Source organism: Leptosomus discolor, chromosome 5 (assembly GCF_034619465.1).
Source record: "Leptosomus discolor isolate bLepDis1 chromosome 5, bLepDis1.hap2, whole genome shotgun sequence".
Lineage (NCBI taxonomy): Eukaryota > Metazoa > Chordata > Aves > Leptosomiformes > Leptosomidae > Leptosomus > Leptosomus discolor.
This window is the reverse complement of record NC_141395.1, coordinates 34,622,820-34,649,552: the sequence shown is the minus strand read 5'-3', so window position 1 is coordinate 34,649,552 and position 26,733 is coordinate 34,622,820. Positions and strand designations below refer to the sequence as shown.

General features: G+C 41.4%; 1 protein-coding gene across 1 annotated transcript; it reads right to left on the bottom strand.

The window, feature by feature from the left end:
- Positions 1-1,042: 1,042 nt before the first annotated feature.
- On the bottom strand, positions 1,043-26,733 carry STAT1 (signal transducer and activator of transcription 1). Its single transcript, XM_086466067.1, has 24 exons — positions 26,705-26,733; positions 24,627-24,755; positions 23,860-24,004; positions 22,508-22,606; positions 20,471-20,566; positions 19,642-19,720; positions 18,455-18,546; positions 17,701-17,852; positions 17,269-17,427; positions 16,158-16,250; positions 15,676-15,735; positions 14,443-14,472; positions 14,263-14,356; positions 13,351-13,392; positions 12,731-12,814; positions 12,095-12,193; positions 11,468-11,603; positions 9,988-10,043; positions 8,846-8,940; positions 6,460-6,599; positions 4,985-5,170; positions 4,272-4,347; positions 3,716-3,818; positions 1,043-3,129 (listed from the first exon to the last, which is right to left on the bottom strand). Exons 2-24 carry the CDS (start codon positions 24,752-24,754, stop codon positions 3,106-3,108), a joined length of 2,268 nt encoding a protein of 755 aa, XP_086322193.1. The 5' UTR covers position 24,755; positions 26,705-26,733; the 3' UTR covers positions 1,043-3,105.

Below are 26,733 nucleotides of genomic sequence, written 5' to 3'. Positions count from 1 at the left end.
TTGCTTCAGAGCTGGACTATCGGTGACTATACTTGCTGGCAGTGTACTTCTGGTCATTGTAACTGACTGGGCTGATCTTGACTTCTAGATTCTGTATTGTGGGGAATAGACAGTGATGAATGTATTTCTAGCAGTTTCCCATGAATGAATCTAAACTGGAGCTGTACTGTTCTGAAAATGAAAGTTATTTATTTTAAGAAATAAAATCCAGATAGTGTTGCTTTTTACAGCATAATAAATGGAAATACCAAAATGATGATGGTGGTGGTGGTGGGTTTTACTGTTTGGCTGTGTGACTGCTTTCAAAATAAGCCTTCGGTCATGGGGAAGCCTGTCCAGGAAAACCTATTCTGGTCATTTCCATTGTGCAAAGCTTAAAGGAAATCACAATGAGCTTTGCTTTTTTTTTTTCTGGTTGTGGTGGTGTGTGTTTGTTTTAAACCTACACTTCTAGAGCTGTGGCTTCTCACCAGTTGCTTTTTGTTAATGCTAGGGCTCTTAAGTGGATTGGCCAAGTGCTCTCAACAGGTCTCTCTTCCCTACTCTTCACCCCTGCTATCCTTCATTTCGCCAGCAGTTTCTTTGTTTTTATTATTCTTCTGTCTGTGTAGTTAATATAAAAGCCTGACAAGTGTGAGACAAGAGACCATGTCACTTCACAGCCCCAGAGAAAAATGATGCAGCAGTGGGCTGGCTTGATCGTTCACAGTTCAGATGTAGCTCAGTTATCCTACTGATCAACTCTAATTAGAAATTCAGGTTGAGTTTACTGAAGTTTGGTTGGGGAAGAAAAAAAAAATCAGTGATGTGATACAAGCAATAATTAAAAAAAAAATAATTCTAAGAGCTACCTTCTAAGAACTCTACAATGCAGACTGACCTGCAACAGTGCAGTGCATGAAAAACATCTCTGCTGCCTTGGGCTGCAGGGCTGTACCTGTTTAGTTGCACAAACAAGTTTAAAATGAGATGCACAGTAACTATTGTCAGGCACATCAGCTCTGTAACAGAAGTAGCCAACACACATAAGAGAACAAAAGTGTCAACTGATGTTTCCTTTTATTTAAAATGGCAAAAAAGAATATTCCATCGTGGAAAAAAAACATTGCTTTTGGAACTACTGGCCAGGTAGAGACAAAGCCATGAATAAGGCCATTGCTTTAAATCTTTCAAGAAAATTTCACCCTTGTCGATGAAGTATAAAAGCAATGAAAACAAACTGCTGCTTGTAGAACACGAGTACAAGATACAGCTTAAGAAACAAGTGTTTGATTTTTGTATTGCAACCAAGCTACACATTCAGCTAGTTATAGTAAGATAAAAGCATGAAGTTGCCAGTTGTGATTATTCTGTAGCACTGTTAACCTCTGTAACCCAGGGCACCAAAACCAAGTCAGCTTAGCAATGCTTTCCATTTAAACATGTGTTACATGTTCTAGGGCCCTCAAATTTTCTTTCTCTGGAGCTTTTGCAGGGAGCACATCAGTCTTCCTGGGCACAACACACTAAATTGAACTAGTCAGCTACTTTCTAAGCAGCAGCTGATCGATGTAGCATTTCTGAATGGTAGAGAAGTAGCCCTGCAGTCCCCGTGAGTCACGCTGGCCGCCACCACCCTCCGAGCACTGGGAACAGACAGCAGGGGGCTGAGAAGTTGCTGCTGCAACCAGTGTTGGTCTCAGATGGGTTGAGGTCACAAGGGACCTCTGGAAGTCATCTTGTCTGACCCCCCTGCTCAAGCAGGGCCACCTAGAGCTGGTTGCCCAGGTCCTGTACCTAAATGTGTGGGATGCAGCATGAGTGTTCTGCAGTCCCTCTGCTCGGCTGCGTGTTGATTAGCAGCCCGGACTAATACATGTCCTTAGTCCAAGAGACCAGCTGCTTAAGACAACTTTGCCTCTTAACTGTGAGTTAATTATCTTCAAACATGCTGAGAAACACACTTTTTCCTCCTCTGGTGGAAGCACAACTTCATCTGTTAAGTACTAAAGATTGCATATCCTGCAGCCATGACTCAGTACAAACTGAACTTCTTCACTTTCCTGTGCCTTATCCCTAATTAGAAAAACACTTAATTATCAAAGCCTGTAGGGTCCTCTAGCTATTCAAATCTACAGTTAAATAAATGCCCTGTTTAGTGCATGAGAAAATTAAGTTCCATTCCGCCTGTTATAACCTAAATGGGGCATGTATTATTGTAAATGAGTGACCAGATCCTCACCTTGGTAGATTAGGCACAGTGAGTGAAAACATACTCCAACCCTTTTGCACTGTTTAAGATTAGCTTCTTGTTTTGTCCAGTAATGATGCTAGACAGTATGGCTGCAGTCTGTAGAGGCTTTAGTCTTGGTTGAATGCGTTGAGTTGCAAGCTCAGCGTATGCCAATGCAGCTTTAAGGTGGTGTCCGAAGAAGTGCTCTTTATGAGAAAGAGTGTGCTAAACATCCCACACAAGAAGACCTTGCCTTAACAAACAAGCAAAAATGAAATGCAGATAATGTTTGGCTTATGTTTTCTCAGTATGCCATGCCCTTAGAAAAGATAAAACCAAGACGAACTTCAGCACCACATGGATTAGTGTGGCATATACCTGCAGAGTGTTTCTCTTCTTCCTGATGATGATTGGAATGGTGATGCAGATGAAAATTTGAAGCTATGAAAGTTCTTCAGAAATAGTTACACAGAAGGTGGAAGCTTTCTGAACAGAACCTTGCAAAAGAACTAGCTTTCCTTTGAAGCCTTCTATGTAGAGTCAACTGTTTTAAATGTTAAATTTAACTAAATTCCCTTAAACAAAAACTGCATGTTTCTCCCACCACTCTTGCTGAGGACCTCTCATTCCTAGCCTTCCTCTCTTCCTCCACTGTGACACAGTACCTCGCTAACTGGAAATTCTTTTAACAGAGAACTTCTAAACAAAAAACAGTGCATGTAAGGAAGCTACTCAAGAGTGCTGTTTATATTCCCATTAGTTAAAAATTGCTACTGGACCTTCAGGTTGAGAAACCAAAGAATTGAAGTGAAGCGTGTCACCAAGTCATTGACTGCAGAGCAGGATGCACAAGCTAATCAGCTGTGTTAATGATGCAGTAAAAAGCCCGTCTTTTAAGTTGAATATGCTGAACACATCTGCAACGAGAAAAGTAAATTTCAACTAAACAAGCCATGTAAACCTCTAATACTCCAGTCTTTGCTAACCACAGAGCACAGCCATGTCCTCTCCAAACAGCACCAGATTCACATCTTGGGATCAAACTGCCATGGGGGTAGGGAAAGCCATGCTTTCATTGGAATTTTTTTCCTGAAGTACACCCCAAAAGGAGATGCTGCTGTTCTGTTAACAGGCAGTACCTTGCCAGCATTGGCAGGGCAACACTTCCAAGCTGCACACCTGCTCTAGCTTCCCACAGGAAGGACTACAGCATTACTCCTTCCTCCTCTGCCTGTCTTCCCCAATACACTATGAAAGCTTATGAAGATACACTATGGCAGCTTTGCTCTCCTGTTCTTCATGCCATCCCCGCAAACAAGTGGAAAGAACAACAGCAATCCCAGTCTAACTCTGAATTCCCAGCTTTTCCTATGCATTTGAAGAGATGTGTTCTAAAGCATTAGCTCATGTTGAGTGGCTGATGTGTTTGAAGGGGAAGAAAAAAAAGGAAAAAATCAAGTTCTGGCTCAACCCTCCTACAAAAAGCTGCTTTATGATACATACCACAGTATCAATCTCTGCGGGGCCCACCATCCGAGACACCTCATCAAACTCTTCAGGAGACATGGGGAGCAGATTGTCTGGATACTGGAGCCTGGAAGGGTGGCTAATAGAAGAAGAGGAGAGACAAACCTGCACTAAGTGAGGCACAGCTGGGCTACCATGTCTGGCTCTGAGTCCAGAAGGGCCCCTAATGAGGTCTCTTGGGAAGAGACTTAGCCTGTGAGCAATTAGCCATGCTTTGCAAAGCCAGCATGGTTTTAAATGAAAACTGGGACTACTCAGTGATCTACATTCTAATCAAGTAAGTCCAACACATCTGTAAGAACTTGCTTTTCAAGAAATTCTTTGCCAGTACCTGCAAGTTTCTAGGATTTTTACCTAAAAATGGTGTTTCACACACAGCACTGCATGAATGTGGTGTGATCAGATCCTCAAAGAGAAAGGGAGGAAAGATTTGACAGGGGCACCTATACCTTAAATACTGTGAAGAAACATGAACTACAGCTAAAAAGTTATGATCAGTTCCTAGAACTCCAGCATTTCTGTGGAAACTTACACTTCAGACACAGAGATTAACTCAGTCTTGATGTAGCCGTTTCCTTTGGGACCATCCAAATCCATTGGCTCTGGTGCTTCAAGGAGAAAAAAAAAAAAAGCTTGTGGGTTTTTTTTTTAAAGCAAGTTTACTTCACAGTGCCATCTTTATTGTACCAAAAATAAAGCTTGTGACCCAGATAACGTGCAAGTCTCTCGCTCATGGACTTTACAGCACTATGGTTAAGTCATTCCACTTTTTAGTCACATTTTCCCTTTTTTGCTTTTCCTCTATAGAAAATGGGGAACAAAACCTCCCCTAAAGTTTGATGTAGGTGTATCAACACATCCTGCTGGGCCCACACAGCCAGGATCAGCCCTGTGTAACAGTGAAATACAAGTCATGGTTCCAGCTGTTAGTGGGAACCTACATCTCTGAAGTATCTCACAGGCTCACATGAAAGCTAAATTAGAAGGCCAGCAACAATTATGATTTGAGTTTTTGATCTGACTAGATCTCATGTTGTGCCTCTCTAAAAACAGACCTTTTTTTAACCTACTAAAGCTTAGGTGCCTGTTCTCACCTTTCAGCTGAGCAGCACTCAAGCACGGGATAGGCTGCCAAGACATTCAGTCCAACTGCTACCCTTTCTTTCTGTGCCACTGAAATTACACAGTGCTCAAATACCTCAAGAACAAACATCACACATTGTATGAGCCATTTATAGCACTCACCCTCCTTAGGCCTGGAGTAGTATTTGCCAAAGGCATTGTCTTTGGGTATATCTGGGTACAGAAATCTCAGTGGATTTTCAGGAATGTTTTCAGCTGCCATCACTTTGTAGTTGCGAATGATATCAGGGAAAGTAACAGCAGAGAGTTCCTTCTTGGTGTATGGTTCTACCGAATGGAACTGGGGCTCTGCAGATGAGAGAAGCAGCAACTCTTTAAAGGTGGTTTCAAAGTTTTTTCTACAACTGTCCAGAAAAGCTGAAGCCACTTCCACAAATTCAGAGGTCATGTGAGCAAAAGACTTACCTTGATGACATCTACTGTGCTGCAGGTAAATTTTTAATGGCTATCAAAGGGAGCACAATTGTTTTGTGGGGTAGGAAGGCTTATGGGAAGATAGCATATACTGATGGCTCTTGGTGTATTTTCTGTTTGGAATGACTGGGGTGACCTGTCTGTGGAAATTAACTGCAATATTCTGTTAACTAATTGAAGTTGTGCTACCTTTTCAACCTTGTTCCAGATCATGTCATTCAAACTGCATTACGTATTAGGAAGTTTGATCCTAACACGCCACCTGGAGCTCTTATGAATCATAAAGAAAGACAGGTAACATCTCCCTGAATGCTCCAAATAATATCACCTTTCTCTGCCTAACTTTTGGATGTCTCAGGTATAAAGGGAAACAAGTAATTCTAGTACATTCAGTAGTTTCTCTCCCAGCTGATGTAGGTCTTGGGCTCATCCAAGTGAAGTGTCAACAGCTGCACCATCCTGGCAGGTGAGGTTGATTTAAGTAGTATAATAAGGGAAGAGTCTGGAGTGGGAGGTTTTGAGTCTCTAGGTTTCCTTGAGAAGATGAGAGTAGCCCAGCTAACTGAAGCAGCAAGCATTTCATCAGACCTTCTGGAAATGGGAGGAAGGAGAACTGCTTGGAAAATGAAGTAAGTGAATATCTTGTTTACCTAGAGAGAATGCAGGAAGGAAGGAACAAATGTGTTGAACCATGAGTTAAAGAAAGTGGTTTGAGAAAGCAGCATTGCACTGAAGGTGAAGTAGTAGGTGAGAACAACAATACTGAGGGCTGAATGTGGCTGTAGCAAACTTTTCCTGGGAAAGAAATCTCTGATGGGAAGGTGATATGGGTTTGGAGGGAGATGCAGGTGTATGTGTACTAAATGTGTCTTGCTAAGAGAGAACCTAAGGAGGTAGGGGAGACAGCCTAGGTAGCCTGTCCTCAACAAGCAGCACCCAGGAAGTGTTACTAGTCCTAGCTGAAACCTTGAACAATCCACCATTGGATGGTGGCTTATGAGCTACACCAAGTAAGGTATGTGTCTGCTGTTGCTAGTAAGGTGGGGGCTGCTAGGGTGGTGTAGTGTATTGGTTCCCAGTATGAATGAGAAGAGCATAAAGGCTTCTTGTTCTAATATAAGCTTGTATGTTGAAGGCAAAGATGTTCTCTGTTACTGACTTACCGTTTTGAGATCCTTCTACCCAAGTAAATGTGATTGCTCCCTCTCTGCTGCTTTCACTGAATCTCAGCAAAAATGTTCCTGGACTCTGGTCCTTCAACAAAGCACGCTCTTTCTCTTTACTGATGAAACCCATGATGCAGCTGTAATGTTGAAAAGAAAAAATTGAGTTCTCTTCTCAACATAAAATCTAAGCTGTGCTGTGCTAGCTAGGAAAGCTAAAAAGCTTTTGTCACTTAAAATTACTTCAGCTCTTTTAAGAGTCTCACAGAGGGCATTGTCCTCCGAACAGCCAGAAAGCTAGCAGTAGGACTGACATGCTGGAACTGCCCTGTGGAAGCCATGGGTCACCACAGCTTCCCTCACCACTCTTCCTTTGGCCTGTGGCTTATACAAACTTTTTTCTGAGGTTGTCCTTTGGTGTCAAAGTTGGGCTATGGAAGCAGAAGTAAAGTTCTAGGTGTGTAATACGGTCAAGTCCTAGCTAGCATTTTTAACTTCAAAAGTATACTAAGGAACAGTTGTTTCTCCTCTTTGGCTGATGAAACAGTTTGCTAGCTGCCAGACTGCACCCATACAGATGTGGGGTTTGTTTTATTCCTTGTGCATGTTTTCTAGATGAGCTGTTAAGCTTGTGTGACTTCAACCCCCCAAATTCACTATGCTCAGCAAATGTCATTGTGTAGGCAAGGAGTCCAATGTGGTAATTGTGAGAAATGGATTGCCTGAACAGGTACTGGGGAGGGAGTTGTAAAAGACGGCACAAGGACATAACCCTGGTCAAACCCCAACTGCTTTTTAAAAGTCAAAATTTCTTTGCACTGTTTTTTATTCCTCAAAATACTTCATCAATAATCAAGTTTTGAGTACTACTACTGTCCTGTGCATTAAGTTAGGGGAAAGTGCTCTTTGCACAAAACCTACTAAATAATCACAGTTTGACCTAGAATTTCAGATGCTGTAAGCTGTCCTGTTTTATGAGGGTTTTGTGTTTTGTTTTTTTTTTTTTTTAATGGCATGCTTTAGGTAACATTTGGCAGTAAATATTCTGTGTATAAGTCTTCTGCCTCCCCATCCTTCAATCCTTCAAGTATGAAGACAAGTGCTCTTGAGGCTGTAATACTTTTCTTTTGTATACAAGGGGAGTCTCTAATCTAATGAATACTATAGATTTGTCCCTCTCCCACTTGAGTATCTCTGCAGCTGGCAAGAGTTTTCCCTTTTTGCCTTTCCAAGAAACAAAGATCTGTGACTATCCAACAAAGCCAGCTGAGAGAGGAAAAATGAATACTATTAAATCTCTGGTTTTGATTACATTCAAGATTTAGCTTGCACCTCTTCTTTCTGTTAAACCCTAAACAGGGGGTTGCTCTTATAAGGGAGAGCAATGAGTAATGCTATTCAAGACTGTACACTATGAAAGCCACTGGCAAAACCAATCCTGTAGGCACACAGCCATACTGAGGTGCAGCACCAAATAGGACAGAACTACAATTCTGCTTCAATAATGGTGGCAAAAGTTCCCACTGAACTGGAGTCCATTTAGTGAAGAAATATGTAGCTTTTAGGCAGTGACACAGGGCTTGTACTATAAAGGGCTTTGACAGAACTCATCTGGAGCTAGCAGGTAATAATTTGAAGCCTGCTGCTGCTGGATGTAGCAGCAGAGCAATGCTGCTGTTGTAGATCCTGCAAGCTGTGATACTAGCATGCTCTAGTATGAGTGCACTGCTGACTAGGTTTCATAATGTGGCTAAACCTAAAATGCAGGATTGTGACCTTGGCTAAACCCATTTCTGGAAGCAATTACTTCTGAAATCGGCAATAACAGAATAAAAAGTTTACTTTCTTGAAGGGCGAATGGAACTGGTTTTCCATCTGGCAGAGTCTTACTAGTAAGAGTCGGTGAAGGCTACTTTCTGGGCTCATAGTGCAGATACAGAAGTTCAGAGTCTGGCTGCTGCCACCTACAGGAGGCTCACAATAATGTTTGCTTGGGGGTAGGTTTTCTTGCCTTTTTATTTAAGATGGACGATCACTTTGACTTGTACTTTGTTGTACTTCAGTCTTTCCTGTCAAACACGAGAGGCTCTGTTCTACGGTGTGGAAAGAACCTACTTAGAGTGGGAGCAGAGGCAAAAAAAAATACCTAACCTTCGAAGGCCTGTTCTGTAACTTGGTCATCTGATGTTTTTGCTTTATGTGGTTGCCTCATTAGAGGCTTCCTCACTGTTAGAATTCATTTGCCTTGGATTTTTCTGGTTGTAAGTTCCACTTTATTGGATTCAAAATATCTGCACAAACAACCTCACAACCTGAGGATGCAACTACTAGCTTAAATGAGGGGTCTGAGGCAATGACCACATCTTTAACTTCACTCAGGTCTTACCCATCATTCCAGAGACACAGGAGGTGTTTCTTAATAAGTTCCAGGATTCCCTCAATCCACAGCCAAAAGGGGAAATTTTTATCACTTATATTTTCCTGAAATTAAGAATACAGAAAGGCAGGGATGATGAAACATGAGCTTTAAGCAGAGAGGAAGCAAGCTCTCAATCCTGCCAATGTCTACTTGTTCTTGCACTTTTCTCCTCTCTTTCTTATTTCCCACCCTCCCTGTTTTTTTTTTTTTCTGCTTCTCTGCTCCAGAAGGAAAGAAACTATTGAGAATGAAGCATGTACTGAATCCTGAGGCAAGAGCAGTGTGACAAATGCCTGCCTGAGCCTACAGTACCTGGTCTAAGAGCAGAGCAAAGGCTCTGGTTCCTGCCTGGGCACTGTCCTTATTGGAGTTCTTGGACATCCAGACTGTCCCATGGGGCTTTCAACCCGGCTGGCTAGCAAAACATCTTAGAGACATGTTCTGTTCAGACTCAAATTTCTTGTGAGACACCCATATTAATGAACTTGAGCACCTGTAGGTCACCAGAGCTTTGCTCTTCCTCTGGAGTCTGCTCCTGCCTGCTGTCGTCTGCTTATCTATACCTGCTTAGGGCCTAAAGCTGATGAAAACGTGAAGAGCCCTCCTGTCTTGCTGCAGCCAGGGTTATGATATCTCCTGATGTGGCTTTCTGCCATCAGGCTCACCCTCTTGGCCACCCTGTGCTAATCTTCACCCTAATCCAGTTGACCCTGGTCTGGGAAATGCCTGTCACTATGACAGAGGAGAATTGCTCATCTTCCTGGGTTTTTTGACATTTTCTGTAATAGTTAAAATGGAGGACTATTCTATTAATAGCAACTGCATTAATAACAAAGATGCTGTTCGAAAGATGCATTTTTCCATATAGTTTACATGGCTCAAAAGCAATCTCAAAATCATCTACTCCTTGCTATTACAAGCCCCTTACCCCCATTCTGCTGCTGCTTTAACCTCACCACCAAAACCTCCCACAACCACGTAAGCTCTAAAATAATTAGGGTGCAGTACTGAAAAAGAAAGCACCCTGGGAAAAACAAACAACCCCAAAACCCCACAACCAACGAAGACAAAGCTCCCTCTTCCATCTCACTTTTAAACTCTGTTCATACCTTGCAGAATCTTGTCCAAGGAATAAGGCCATCGTGAGATCCTCCACTTGTTGGCCCTGAATAGAATAAACTGACTTCAGTCATGTTCCATAGGTTACTTAAGTCTGAAAGGAAAGTACTTAGCACCAAGTTCTGAGTGCTTATTTACAACAACTCTGAACCATTGGACTAAGAAAAGAAACGGAAGGCTACAGTATTTTCACAGCTAGTGCAGGAAGAGCTTGCAGTGCTCCCCTCTGGAGAAGTTCACTGCATCAGAATGACCAAATGTATTTAAACACACCTTGTGTAATGGGAACCGATTCATTCTGACACCTTCTATGCTGTGCTTTACTTAGCACTTGCCAGTTTCAAAATGCTTCCAGGAAGGAGACTGAAATCTCTTCTCAGCACATCCCTTCTCCAGCAAAACAAGAAAACTGCACCCCATACGCTTTTTTGGTAGGAGCTCAGCAGACCCTACAGAATCCTTCTGAGGTTACACAATTTTGTGCCTCAATTTTGGCTTGTAAGCTTTTGCCCCAGAAACTCTTGTCTGCCCCAACCATAGACTCATCTCATTCTTGGTGCAATTGTTTCCCTCTGCCTTGTTTTCATGTCAACAGCATTTCATAACCACATCCAAACCACAAATATAATCCTATCCTGTGACTACAGTAGCTAGAGCAGACCCTGACTGTACTTGGAGCCAAATTCTTTTCATTACAGATCATGCTATGGATTTCAATAAAGTCAGAAATGTGCTGCTTTTCCCTTTCATCTCTCTAAAAATAAACTGGGCTAGGGAGCTTGTTTCTGATGCTGCTAGTGTTAGAGACCTAGACCTTTAAATATAAATTCTTCCTGAAACTTAAGGTTAGTGGAATATACTGAATCAACAGTATTTTTATCTAGAGTCTATTATGCAAACTCAGTAGCAGTGTCAAGTGCCCTGACTATCAGGCAACCTGACAAGAAGTCTGGAAACAAAACTCATGGCTGATTAGGCTTTTACTAAACACTCTCATCTGGGAGATGTTAAATTTGATTTAGTTTAATAGTTCCATAGTGTTTGCACTTTATATTGCAACTGTGTTTATGCAGATAAAGCCAAGCCCTCACTATAGTCAAGGGTGTGCATGGAATTAAAATTAATGGAGATAGATTTAAAAACAAAACCAAAAAAAGCCAAGAAACAGCCACCTTTAAGATCAACTAAACATATGCATTACTTGGGTAGCTCTCCAAAAGGCAGAAGCAGCCCTGATCTGCAGTGCTCTAATGCACAGAACACCTAAGTTAGAACTGCAGATTTTTTCATGACCTGATGTTCATTTACAAACTACCATGTTGAAAACCAGGTAACATTTTATTGCTATAAAGGGATATTGTATGAGGGGAAAAGGTGTGAGAGTAAATGAAAAATTAAAATAGATTGCAGAAAAAAATGTAGAATTAGCTTCAATTCAACCAGGCCATTTGTGATGGAAGCAGACCATACCAAGTAGCTTCTCTCCCAGCATGCTCAGCTGATCTGCATTAAGTCCTCTCTTTGTTACAGAAGAAAACTGCCAACTCAGAACTTCTGAAAGTTTAGACCACTTTGCATAAGGTGGATTCAGAAAGAAGGACAAGTTCTAGAATGGAAGGGAAAAATACAATCTATAGTTAATAAACATTAATTTTGGAACGACACTTGAATTTATAGGACTGTATTGCCAAAACAAAATGCAGATTTAAGAATGGATGCCAGCTTCAGACAACTCTGCAAAAGCAGGCTACTATTCTGACAGGCACCCCTTACCAGGAAAAGCAATCTCTGTGACTCTGCTTTCGATGTATCTTCTCTCAGTGGGTAGAATTCCTAGATTACTCAAGCGCACTGTATTTGAATTCTTGAATGTTTATATGGCTTCTCACTGTGTACTGCATGTACTGAATACAAAGTATGCTATCCTTATGTGGGTTTCAAACATTGCTCTGTTTAGGACAGGGAAGTCACTGCCTCTCTACACCTAAAAGCCACTGAGAGCAATCCACATGGAAAACATGCAGCAACCACTTCTATACAGCCAATGCTTGAAAACTACACACAGTATTTCTGATACCTTTTTTTTTTTGCAAATACCTTGGGATCAGTAGACAGCATGTTGAACCATAAGATAGAAGCCCATCCACTTGGAAGCTGGCTCACATTTGAGATCACAACAATAGGAAGGGATGTGGTCTGAAAGGGACACAAAAGGAAACATGTCAGACTATCCTGTACTGCTGCTGAGGTCCTCCTCTAGATCACCCACAAACCCATTTCCATTGTAATTCCCTGCTTGCATGGTCTTAACTCTTTCACTCAATGTTTGTATGTAGGGGGTGAAAACATCAGTATGATGAAGTACTGGACTACTTAGGTGATTTTGTCTGATAAAGACTCATTTAGTATCAGTTATGATAGCACTGATAGCTATGGTAGAGTTCATAGCATATTGCTTCTGAAATAAATGGAAGCTGACACCTAAAGAGCTTAAAACATAGGGTTGGTTATCAATCACTTTGCAAAGCACATCTACTCTTATTTACCCGGAGATTTGACAGCATTCTTGCTGTATGTGTCTATACAGAGATGTTGTAAAGCGTCATTCATGTAGTTTGAAATAACTGAAAGTGCTTGATATGCCACTACTTTAGAAAAAAAAAATTAAAGTTTAAATTGTCAGCATGAGTGATATACACAATTTTAAGTCCATCTGTTTAATCTAAGACTTACTTCTAGGTCTATTACCAAGCCAGGCTGGCACAGCTGTGTCTCAAAACTGAGAGAATGAAGTTCTTCTGTTACAATGAGAGGACCCTTTAAAAAAAAAAAAAAAAAAAAAACAAACAAACAACCAAACAAAAACCAAAACACACCAGCAACATTTCAGGGACTGAAAATTGTTTGAGGGGAAAGTAAGGGAATTTATCATGGGGGGGGGGAATCTTCTGCCCAAGGTTACTTGCTATAGACCTCAGAAACAATTTACAGGTCTAAGTCAAGTGACAATGCTAACTTCCTAAAACTGCCTGTTAGAATGGGTACTCTAGGTACCTTTTGTGGGGTTTTTTTGGCTCCTACCTAAAAGCCATAGGAAAAAAATCTGTCCTTGCCAGAAACTCCTGTTAAAGCTGATGCCAGTGAGGGTTAGTCCAGAGGGACAACCATTCTGGCAGTAGTTCTTGCTTGTAGATGCCTCCTACATGGATCACTTCCTAGAAACACTGAATTCCTCTTACTGATCTGTCATCCTGTGTGTTTCTTCATGGGGCTGAGTGGAGCATTGTCTTAAATGCCTGAATGCCTTTTTAGATTACGCAAAAGGCTTAACAAACAAGGGTAGTGCTGCTTACCTCATTTGTTCTGTTTCCTGCATTCTTCTGTTCTTTCAGTTGCTGCAAACAAACAAGAAAACCTGTCACTTGTTTACCTCTGCCACAAATGAAAGTGGGAGAGGATGGAAACATTTGCATGCTCTAGCTGCTCAACTGTATGCAAACTTGCTGTATCACTGTCTGAATCTATTTGGTTCTAAGCTGTGGAAGGCAAAGGATTAAACTGTAGGTAACTACTACTTCTACAAACTATTCATCTGTGAAAATAGATATTGCACTGTTATGATGTAGTGCTTTTATGTAAGAGGCCTTTTAAGAACAGAAGCAGCACAAAAGCAGGAAGGATCAGATGAAAAATTGGACAACAAATTCCAGACCAAATTCTGTTCTGGATAGTGAAGAGAGGAAGGGAGACTTCCATGTTCACTGGTTCAGGACTTGCATTTTTTCTTTCCTGTTGTAACAATGGAACCAGCCTGACTTCTCTCTGTCTGCAGATCAAGAGTGCTGTATAGTCTGCTGAAGGCCCTGAATTTCTTGTAGCTGCATGCTCCTAGACAACTTTAATCTTCCGGACTCAACACTCTTTAAACTACTCCAAGCTTTCCTACTTATTTGCCTTCCTCTGAAAGGCCCAAAACAGCATTTCTAGGCTGCTTTTTCTTCCTTCTCCAAAGAATGCATTGCAACATAAGCTGTATTGCAGCAAATACCTGTTTGCATTTCTGGCCCAATTACATTTCAATTGAAACAGGCCAAACATTTCAAAAAGGGAAAAAACAAAGAAAAAGGAGAGATGATCACTGTTCCTCATACACAAAAGTAAACAATGATTTCAATAACAAAAGCAATTTGTCTCCTTCCTACCACACCCTCTACCCACACAATTAAATGGATGTGTCAATAAAAGCAAAAAAAAAAATCCCCTACCAAGTGCCTGAATTCTGCTGCTAGACTTCCATTAGTAGATTCTTCCATGTTCATTACTTTTGTGTTTGTTCCCAAAATGTTAAATTTTCTGAACCTTCAGAAAGAGGGATGGAACAGAATTGAGTCTCAAAATCATTGAAAGAACCTTACATTCATATACCAAAGTGTAATGCTACATACCCTTTGACTGAGTTCTTCTCACTTACATCTCTGTCAAAAATAAAAAAGACAAGAGAAAAATCTTTTAAAGATTCTGCCACAGACAGAGAAAAAGTGCATGTTTGTTTTAGCAGCTGACTGAGCACTGGTAAAATGCTTCTGTGAAATCTTTTTGTGCGAAAGAGGCAGCTGGTTCAAGGAGTCAACAAATATTGTGCTACACAGGCTGTCTTTTACTGAGGCTTGAATTTTGCCATGGGGGTTTTATAATCAGACAGTCCTTTCTTTTACTATATAGGTTTTAACTCTTGCCCTGAGGAAAAAAAAATATAGTGCAGTCATTCTAAATTTGCTTTCAAACAACACAACTTGTTGAATAAATTGCTGTGTCACTTGAATCTTGTTTTCCCACTGCTTGGGATTTTACTGAGTTGTGTTATATCCAGTGCACTTCTCAAAGCCTCAGCTCCCACATCCACGTAAGAATTTCTTTTCTTTTTCCCCATTCCATGAAAGTTTCTGGACCCTAGAGCTGTTTCAAGTGAACAGAATACCCCCTAAAGACTTGAATGGGAAGACAAATACCCTCTTAAAAGTACAGCCACTGTTGTGATTTTGGAGAGCCTGTTACATTTCTTTCCCTGCCCTTAAAGCAAGTGCTAAATTCATCTGAACTGTTTTGCTTACAAAAAGCTGAACTTGCTTACAAAAGATTGATAGTAGTCTGCTTAGATTACTGTAAGTTTTTTCACTAATTGAGAATCATATGTTAAAGGTAGACTGTTTATACCCCTAATTCAAAGACAAGCTTTAGGATAGCTAGATTCCTTGCTAGAGGCTTCCTAAAAAGTAAGGTGTTTTAAAGACACGACTGAATTATGTGACTGGGAACAGTGGAGTTTAATTCTATGCTTTCACCTAGGGCTAGCCCAAAAGAAACAACCACAACAGAGAAGTGGCTTTGCAGTGCATGTACTGCCCAAGTGCCGCTCTGCCTGGACTGATTTCATGGTGTAAGCTCCCCTTGGTGCACCTGAGTGGAGCTGGTGGCAAGAAGCTGAGGCTGCCTGTACTTTGTGACATGTCTCTAATGGCAGAGAGATTTAAAGCAAGGGCACAGGTAAGAAAAAGGGAGAATGTACCTGCTGCCATGGAGAACCAGCCTACTCCTGGCCAATATGACTGCCTTTCAGATTTCTGAACACGGGGACTGCTTACCATTAGATACGCAGGGATGAGAAAAATGAAACTTACTTATCAAAAAAAACTTTCACTTTCAAGTTGTAGTTCAATTCCTGCAATTTCACCAGCAATCTGGAAGGAGAAATTTTTTTTAAATGATGGCAATTGCAAAAGACAAGTTCTCTTCTATCACATTGCATACCACAGATATATTTAAGCTGCGCACCTCGGGGCCACATACAGGCTCCAAGCTTGCTCTGTACAAGATAGCATTTAGAGAGGAAACTAGATGGGCAAATGAGTTTTCTTTTGCATGATGAAGTGATCTGCATATGTCTTCTGCTAATACACTCAATACCCTTGACTTCTGGTAAAGGGTAAAAGCTGAATGCATGTTGAGCTTTGCTAGAAGATATTTCCCTGCCACATGGTACTTTCTTTCTCCTGACCTTAGCACTTGGGCTACTGTGTAAATGTGCAATCCTCTTGGCTGTATGAAGCCAGTGACATGAAAGGCTTACCACAAAACAAGAAGGGGGAAGGTGAAAACATACCTCAGCTTTACAGTAAACTGTACTCCTGTCTTCAGGACTAATGGCCTCTGAGGATGTGTTGGCATGCAAGGCTGCCTCTCTACCACAAAGGAACTATGGGAAGAACAGATTAAAGGCACTTTGGTTTATCAGTATTGTCTTTAAAGAATAAGAAATTACATAAAAAGCAAACTTTAAAAGAATGGTGATTTACCAGTAGTACTATACACTTTATTCATTCAGTTTCAATCTACACAGAGGTCTGTATGTTGGTTTCTTTCATTTTTATCAATGGGGCTAAAAATACTGCAAGTATAAAGTGATTTCATAAGGGCTGGCTTTTCCTAAATATTGATGACTTGAGGGAGGAAAGTACTACCTCAAATTTCCCTGAAATCAATGTGTAAACACTGATGTAACTAGCATAATCCAAGTGAGAAGTGTTGCTTCGTTTACTGTTCCCAGCACTTGCTAAATTCTTATGACTATAGTGCTATGTAACAGCCCAAAAACTAGATAAACTAGCTGGGGATTTGATGAGGGCTAGCTAACCTGTTCTGATACACCCTGAACTGGTCTTGGGCACCTTTTGTGTAGTATTGTGCTGTGTAGATGTGAATCCTGAAGTATTTCTACTGTTACCAAGTCCCAGGCAGCATGGAGACTTTTCCTTCTGCTACACTCACAGGCAGGACAGCTAAACAGCAGCTAACAGATAACTAAAGAGCAGCTGGATTTCTACAACTCTTCCTCATCGCCTTCACTTCATTGAAAGCAGTATCTGTTTTCCAATTGAAGACTGGTGGTCAAAGCATCTGAATGGGACTCTGGAAACCTGGGTTTTAAAACCCCATACAGGGTGTTACCTACTGTATCTAAGCCCCTGCTCTTATCTGCTAGTTTCAAGTCTTCTGAAGCATGAATTATTGTCTACTGTAGGTTTCCAGAATGGGATCCTGATCTTATGTGGGGCAATTACCAGTTACGGTAACTTGCATTGTATAGATGGTACAGAGATAGGGCTGGCCTACCTATGCTGGGGATGAAGAGGATGTGTCTGTGGACAAAAGGCTGGAGAATCTAGTATGTATTTATCTTATGCAAACACAAAAAGACTGTTATTGTCTGTTACCTCTGGATGAGTTGTTTGAAAAGACTGTATGTTCGGTCCTGCAGAACTTGTTTATTTTTTGTGATGGGATCAGGGTCGTAGGTAAACTTCTGTTCCAGTTCCTCAAGCTTTTTGAGCTGCTGACGAACTTGCTGCAGACTTTCAGCAACAACAGTGAACCTACAATTACAGAGTCTTATTACTTTTAACATGTTTTTGTATTGTAATAATGCTGAGACACCAGCCAGGTGACTGTCCCTAAGGACTAGACAGTGCACAGAGAACAATTCTTGCTCATTGGAAATGTGGTGAGGTAACAAAATTAATGAAATGTAGTTATGCTGTGACAGAGTGAAAATGCCTAATATAAATAATCAGTATATTTCACAGATCTGGTGCTCCTTCATAACACTTCAAGTTCCTGTCCAATGCAGCCCTTGACCAGGGACTTACCAGTTCTGCAGCTGGTCAAGACAGGCATTGGGTGGGCCACCAATGCATGCAGTCTGTTGTCTGTGCTTCCACTCCACCAGCTCCTCATTAATAAGAGCACTCTGTGTGTGCTCTGTGGTGTTCAGCAGCTGTACTATTTTGTTCACCACTTCCTATAGAGAACATTAAATTAAAATACTTCATACAGGAAAACTAAGTACTCTTTTGGCTAATGCTATCTGTCTTGCAAAACTTTGCAAGGACCTCAAAGTAATAGTTTCTGTCAACAGAGGATGTTTTCTAAAAGACCTGCTTCTTTTTAGCTGGAGTAATTGCTAAACTAAGTGGAGAAACAATGCATGTTCAGTATTGTTAAATCCTGAAGAGCTGTTGTCTCACATACACGTATGTCCCAAGTGTGTATCTGAGATCACTGTCTGCTTGCTGTAGACTTGAGTGCTGCAACAAGTGAGCACACTTTAATACAGTTGCAAATTTTTAAATCAGTGTTTCCTCAAGAACATGACTCTTGATATGATACTTTTCCCTCTCATTGTTCTTTCAGAAGTGGGGCAAAATCTGACAGAGTTTGATAGAGGTTGCTAAAACAGAAATCTAATTGCTTACGGAGATTCTAGATTTTCAGTCAGGATGGAAAGAATGAAATCTTAGGTAATCTGATAGTAGTAGAAAAGTTTTCATGTCAACCCAATGAAAATGAACATGTGTTAAAAATGAAGTGCTGTTGCCTTCTGAAAGAAAACTAGAGCATTACCTTTCTCTTAAGGTCAAGTGATAAGAACATCTTCTTGAGATTCATCTGTTCTTTCTTATATTCCTCCTGTGACACAGCATTGGACTCATGCTCTGTAAAATAAGTCCAAATTGTGAAGGTGAAGCTGAAGGAGTGCAACAGGTCATGCCCTTCTGAGAACAGGGAAGTATGGGTGGGGGGGAAACACTAGGGGGTAGGAGGGGACCTGCCTGGCTAATGTCAAGTGAAGTATATCTTCAAAGCTTAAGGGAGGAAACATTTACTGCCTCCTAGATTTTTTTTTAATTCTTCCTTTCTTCCTTCTGAAAGGAGAGTCTACACTTAAAGCACTAATGCAAGGAAAAGCCATTATCCCAATGAAGTAATTGAGATATGAGTTTGCCTGCTTTTTAGAGCAAGAACTTGATTTAAAATAGTTGTTGTGTAAAGATACACACAGAGCAATTTGTTCTCATACTGACTTCCAACATGAGTCATTCTTATTACTTAACAGTTACTTCTGTTGCCAAGTTGGTTCAAGGGAGGATGTTTAAAGCCTCCTGAGGGTAGCCCAGGCTGGCAGATACTACGCAGGTGCCCTAGTTACCACCTCTGCCTACTGACCTTAAGTTAAAGGTACCTCATGGAAGCACTATCTGCCATACAAAGAGCAAGATCAAGACTCGATGCTCCCCTTAATATCTTCTGAACATGTCCCCCCTTCAGTCAACTGCCAATTTGTGTTGGAAATGGAAGCCTTTTTTAGAATAAAGTAGTCAAAAAAGACAGATCTATATAATTAAACCAGCGTGGACTGCAGCTGCATGTGCTTTCCTTGGCGCACAAGGGCTGATAAAACTTGAAGCAGGCAGGCATTTGTGAAATGCAAGATGGCGAAGAGAAGCCTACACGTAACCATTTAGGTGTATGGTTGAATGGTCAGAGTCTATAGGGTTTGCTATTTGTAGTAGACAAGGGATGTAAAGGACAAAGGAATGCTGTGTTAACAGAGGCTCTTACTTGTCAGAACAGACAGATGCAGAGAATGCATTTTCAGGAGTTTAGGTTTCAGTATGAAGCAGAATTGAACGAGGGACGTTACCTGTAGTCTGGCTGCACGTTGTTAGGCTTAGTTTCCTGACATAAGATAGCAGATTTTACTCTTACAAGCCATACACAATAGCATATGTCCTTGATAAATGACTCACCTCTGTTCTGCAAGGTTTTACATTTAAAGTCATATTCATCCTGCATATCCTCTAATGTCTTGATGTCTTGTTCTACATCCTATAAAGCACAAAGAAGGTGGCCACAATTATTCAATACCGTCATGTAATGCAAGACTACTTCTGATTAGGAACTGCCTGGTACCAGCCCTTTACAGAGATGAAGTCCACTTCTGTAGCAATGCCTTTTCCTGGAACTCTCTATCGGGAAAGATCCCTAAACTTCATCACCATCTACTCACTCTCCTTCCCTCATCTCAGCTAACTAAAATTTGTTAATTATAAAATATGGAAAAGCCCTCATTGTCTAGCCATGTAAGTTCACAGACTTTAGCAGAACCTAGGCTACAGTGGAAAAACTTGGAACAGCACACAGCACTTTAAACAAACTTTCAAATTCTTAGGTATTGCTTGGAAAAAAGCTTTCTGTCATGACAGTAAGTTTACTGTTAAGACAATGAACACCTACATGCTAAATGAAAATCTATCTTCTAGTTAACAACAAATTAGTCAGTATATCATTTCTTAAGGGTTTTTTTCCTCAGTTGCTAGTACTTCAGATGGGTAAAATGGTTTTGTTGCTAAAACTTAGGCCCAAGAAATTTGATCTTGCTAAACCATTCAAATCCCAATCTGTATTATGATGCTACTGACAAATAATTACTTTCTATTTTCAGACAATCACTGGTTATAGACTTCAAAACCAAATCACTACCTTACTTTTATTTGTCATTTTAGAAAGTCTTACGTACTGAAAGCTTTTCAACATCTGTGAATCAACAAACACTACTTCAAATAGTTATATACTTACTATTACACTGTTTTTTACAGCCTTAACTTTAGCATCAAGCTCCTTCTGTTTGTCCAGCATCCCAATCACAGTGTTCTGTATGCTCCCTACTTCCATCTGAGGGAAGCAAGCAGAACAACAGAAGTCAAACCAGTGTGACACACAACAGCAAATACTTTTTTCATTAATGTAAGCTAGTGGCTTTTGTTGACAGACAACCTGGTGAAGTATGGCTTGTTCTGATAAATCATACTAAAGTTTTATATTATAAAATCGAGTTCAGGTGAATTTGCAAGAAACAAAGGAGGATTAAAAATGCCTGTTGTGTGGAGATGCTACATTTTTTTATCATTGCAATATAAAGCTATAAACATATTCTGTTTCCTCTCTGCACAAAACCATTCTTTTGTTTGCTTTATGTATCTTTAAATGTATTTCAAGAAAACAACCACCCTGAAGGCTGGACAACATCTACATCAAGTATTAGATTCATCCATACATGATACTAGGAGAAACAGGCTAAGAGCAAGAACAAGACAGGTCTGTGTACAAGAAAATGGTGTAACTTGGTATACAATTTCTTTCCTATGGGGCATTCAAGCACACTTTTAGGTATCTGTGTAGTTTCTTTGAAAGCTGACCTCCATAACATTCAGGAAACTTATTCCATGATGTCACTCAGGGAGAGCTGCAGTAATTTGAAAGACAGGATATATTTGTTCCGCACATTAACAGTACTATTGGTGTCAGAAACTTGCTGTTCCTCCAACACAGAACAGTCGGGTATGCATTGTTGCTCTGATTAATGCTTCAACTTAAGCTAAGGTCATCTAAAGTATTTATGCTGGTAAATTCTCAAAGGTCCCCTCATCACAGATTTAAGTCAGGCTATTAAGGCAATCTGGCATACTGTGACATTTGGGATTCTCCTTTGGTTTTTATGATGCTTACAATTGTGCCTGCTCTGCATTTTTATCTTCTCTGCTTTGGGAAATGAGTACCTTTACCAGAAGGCAGAGGTAGGGCATGGTGTCGTACTTAGTGCCAAGAATAAGCATAGGAGGACTTATTTCCGGTTTTGATGACACAAACATATTGTGTGCTAGAAAGGCAGTTGTGAGTGCTTTATGCCCTGTGCCAGAACAGAAACTGAACAGCTGTGCTGCAGCTACAAGGGCTCTGTCAGGGTCACACTTTTAGAGGGGCTGTTTTGGACACAGTTGCATTAGGCCCCTTGTTGAAAGCCTGTACCCAAGTGCTCTTCCCACTCTACCAACAGGCACTCAAAACTTGCCCTAAAGGGAAGTATTTCAGTATCAGAACTTAAACAGGCTTGGTTAGTCATTGCTTTATTACTGCGTAAGTGGATTACATCTAGCTATACAGTTTGCATGCCTTTCCCAACTGCAGAATTGGTTTTTATTGCAAAACAGTTCTCCTTACAAAGGAAAAACAAACAAACAAAAAACAAAACCAAAACAAAACAAAAAACCAGAAAGATGAAAAGTCAGAACAGATGAGAAAGACTATAGCTTTACCTATGGTTCAGCAGAAAGAAATGGGCTTCATTTAAAAAAAAAAAAAAAGAAATACTTGGAGATAACTTGGAAGGAGAATGATGCATTGTTTTCCCAGAGACACAGTCCAGAGAAGTATCAAGGCTCAGCTGCTTAATGCAGAGCAAATTCCGGAGTAAAATGCATAAGAAAAAAGCTAAAACCTTGCTGGAGAAATAAGGCAAGCAGTAATTACTAAATTATTAGAAAATCTGATGAGCACAGACCATACTACAGAAGCATTAAAAAAACAACATAGCTTTTACATCACTCAAGGAATAAAAACTACTTCCTAGCCATTTCTCCTCCAAATGCTTCAGTCAGCACAAACAAGCCACACTGTCCAGCTGGTACATATGAGTATTCACTCTTCTGTCTTTAAGAAACATATTGTTGGGCAGAGAGAGGACAGCCCGTTTCCTCTTTCAGTCTTCTTTCACTCCCTCTGTCCCAAATACAGGGAAGGGTAGATACACTGCGGTAGACATTCTAAGACTGTTACCTGATTTGACAACTGGGCACTGTTCAGTATTTTCCTCTCTTCTTTCAGACAGTTGTAGATGATCATTGCCATGTGTATTGGGTCTTCTTGGAAGTTATCCTGGCATTAGAGACAGTCTGTTAAAGTTCATACTCGTAATTTCTTGCCCTTCAGTAAATGCATTGGCAAAAAGATTAGCAGATGATTGTGGCACATGTTGGTCATAGCATGCTCTAAAGCTACGGGGAGCATAACAGCTGCAGCCTTCTCCAAGAATAAGTTTCTATTTTAGTTCATTAGTGGACAAGGAGATGGGACCCAGCACAGAACAATGGGAAAAGGCTGGAGACGTTACTGGTGGAAGTGAGGTGCTACCCTATGGTCCTAAAGAGAGCTCATCTCTTGAGAGCCACCCTCCTACACCTTTGAAGTATAGCTGCTGGTTTTGAAGGGCTGTTGTTCTAGTTTGACAGGTACAGCTCTTGCTCAGTGATGTAAAGGAGATATGTTGGCTGCCATTTATGAACACACAGTCAAGGCTGGATACAAATTCAACCTTAACTGTTTAAATGTGTGCAAAGTTGAAACATACTCTGGATTGAGTACTGCCCTGCTTCGCCCAGGATGGTGCTGCCCTGGGGGGTTGCTGAGCTGCACCAGCCTTCTTGACTTATCTCCATTGCTGATCTATAGTTACTATCAGGTAAGTACAGCCTGGTCATATTCTCATCTCCTGAGAAAACAGTCCCCTAGTCACCAACTTGTGGTGAGAAGCTAGACATAAGGGAAATAGGCTGTGGTGAAGGGGACTCTATGGAAGATCCTCTGGCACAGAGCCCTACAAAGGGGAGAGGAGGACTGAACAACAAAAGTAATTAAGTACACTAAGGATATGTTCTGCACTGCCACTCACTGCCTGTTGCTTTTCTTTGTCAGTATGATGCACTGAAATGCTGCCTAATGACAAGTCCTTTGCTATTAACTGTAGTTCTGCAGTTCCATGAGAAGCATTTCTTCCCCCATGTTTCTTCTGCATCAGAAGCTTATTAGGACACTGAGGAAACTGGCTGAGGAACGTGGTGGGGTAACTGAAGCTACATTGGAGTAAGAGCTCCAAACACACAAACGCTTTACAGATCACAACTTTATTTTTCCTAGAGTTCTCAAACTGTAACTGTACTGGTAATGAAACTAACTTTATAACTGTAGCCAATTAAACAAAAAATGGAGCAACATTGAATTCTGGCTTTTAAATCAGGATTCTCACACATTCTCTGCAAAAATCCCTGGTGTGAGGGTAATTTGTTTAGAGGCATCTAATTGCACTACTGAAGCAATTCAACCAAATGTATAGGCATACACCCCAGGCATACCTGAAGATTACGTTTGCTTTTCCTTATGTTGTGTTGCAGCAAAAAGTTGTTTTCTATCAAGAATCTACTAAACTGATCATCAAGCTGTGACAGCAGGTCATGGAATAACACCGTAGCAAAAGACACGTTGTTGGCTGCATGTTCCCTAGAATAATTTAAGGCGTGCTTGTGTTAAATACACTTTCAATACAGCATTCAAGAAATGCATACAGGAGTACTTTTAGTCCCCAACTCCAGTTGTAGTATATGAAAGCAATAAGAATTACCTTCAAACATAGACAAGTTCATCTGCTCAACTTTGTTTTCACTTTCCTTGATACAGAAGTGTTTTCTCTGCATTATTCTTGCCACATTCTGTGCAACTTCATTTACTCATTCCATGCACACCAAGAAGCTAGAAGTCAACCTGATACATGTGCATGTTGTACCACTCTTCTAACTGAAGATGCTCTACTGAAATCTTGGCAAAAGTTCAAAGTCTATGAACAGTGAGAGACTGAGCTGCCAAGGTAGTAACTGATTGGTCTTAAAACAGCCACTTTGGTTACAGACCACCCAAGGGAAATAAAAGATAGCACACTTGTTACTCTAGGTGTCAGGCCCCTCTAGAAAGCCCTGAAGGGTAGGAGCACAGGCTATAGCACCCTCACAGCTACTGAACTGTCTTACCAGCAAAGGTTCACCTAGCAGCTTGCTTACCTAGTATACTTTTGGTGTGTGTAAAACATCACTTATCCCACAACCTGAAGGCAAATTTCTATGCTTACCAATCCTGGTTTTCCAGCCACTGTGCCAGGTACTGCCTGATTTCCATAGGAAAACTGTCATCGTATAGCTGGTGAACTTGCTCTAAAAACTTGGAATCAAGTTGCTGTAGCTGATACCACTGAGTCATCCTGAGGAGAGGGGAAAAAAAAATTAGTTGGACTGAACTGGTAAAATGGAACTCATTTAAAGTTTTCATGAACAATGGCAAAAGTGAAGGATTAGGAAGGGAAAGTGTTTCCAGCAAACAAAACCTCTTCATTTCAGCTATAACAATTTTAGAAGGCTAATCACTAAAACTGAATACAATTTCTGTGCTTGTTTTAATTTAAAAAAATAAAATTGCAAGTTAAGTGTGCTATGGCATGGAAAATAACTCAAAGCTGTTATCACCCTTCCCTATGAGAACTTGCATATTTTTTTCCTTTGAACCCCTTTTCACAGCATTTAGGCTACTGGTAGTGTTACTGCTGTCTTGCTTAGCAGGGACATAGGAATGAGGATCTGGGTGTCTGATACCTGTACTCTGCAGGACTGATATCCTGTACGTGGATTTTCACCTCTTGTTGGTGCAGATATACTCTGTCACTACGAGGTGGAAAAAGTGCGAGTGGAAAATCAAAGAAATGTCTAGGGGCCCACATTCAGGTGCTGTTTGTGTCCTTACTTACCTGCTCTGAAAGTGGACTAGATCTCAAGTCACTTTAAATGGAGAAGTATTGGAGAGCTGTGTTTTTTTTTTTTCCTACTATGTGCTTTAGTTCCCATGATCAAATTTTTGGGCTAAATTATCACTGCAGCAGACACTTGCTACTTAAAATGAACTAATAAGACTGTGAGAAGGCCAACTGTACAAGAACAGTTCTATGACAGAGTGGTGATATGGTAACTGGTCTGCAGCCAGGGACCATCTCCTCACTGGGCTGCAGGTCAGTGTCTTGTAGCAGTAATGGCATGTACAGATATGTTTGAGGAACAGACCAGGCTCAGAACACAGATGGTGAGATACAAGTCCACTCGCATTTGCAACTTTTAAAACCTATCCAAGGAATACGACAGTACTGGGGTGAAGGACTATACATGGCTTCCTGCCAAATACACTAGTGTTTGTATGCCAGTTCCCTTAGCTGCTCTGTCAGAAGCTATGTGTGAGAAGTGAAGAAGAGTTAAAAATGCAATTATGTTTAAAGTTGAGGGCTTTGAGGATTTTGATGTGCATGGGATGCAGATTACAGGAAAACAGCATTTGAGTATGCTGTAAGGGTACCAAGGCAAACAGTTAAACATGATGTTGGTGAGGAAAGCTGGAAGAATTTGTCTCAATGCATGAAGTTAAGTCTCTCTGTTTTTTCCCTAGTGCTTACATGAAGGCATACTCTAATCTTTCTGTGTCTTAAACTAGACCGGGAAAGGATGTAGGAGTGGTGGCAGAGAACCATCTGAAGGGCCGGGTACAGAGCAATATGATAATGCAGCAAATGCTGTCCTTGGGGATGCATGCAGGGAAATACTGAAAAAGTGGAAAGCCAGCTAAAGTCGTTACAGGCATTAGAGACCAATACTGCGATACAGGGCTCAGCCTGCCATTGGCAAACTGACGAGCGAGGTGCTGCAGGATGGAAAACCCGTTTTGCTGTTCTACCTGCCCTTGGGTGAGAGCAAGGGCGTCGCAGTCCAGATGTGTCCGGAGAAAAGAGGCGCTGCCAGAAGCCCCTAAGGAGGTGGTTGGTTTGCAACGGAGCGGGTCTCCAACCCCCGTGCTCGAGGGTGCCTTCCACAGCTAAGCTGAGCTTCTTCCTGGCTGCGCTCGACCCTGCCGCCTCCTAACAATCCCGTTCTTCACGTCACTGCCGGGTCGCCGCCGCCGCACCACGCGACGGCAACTCGGGTGCGAAGCACGGGGGACAGCCGGCTCCGCTGCCTGTGACCCCGCACGCCGCCTGCCCTCCCCCCACCCGCCCGCCAGCCCGCCGCGGCGGCGGCTCAACGGGTCCGCGGGGCGGACAGCGCTCCGCCGCGTCCCCCCGCCGAGGGCGGACGGCAGCCCTGCCAGCCCCGGCCCGCCCCCACCCGCACTTACTCGCTGTAGGACAAGGCTACGCTCCGACT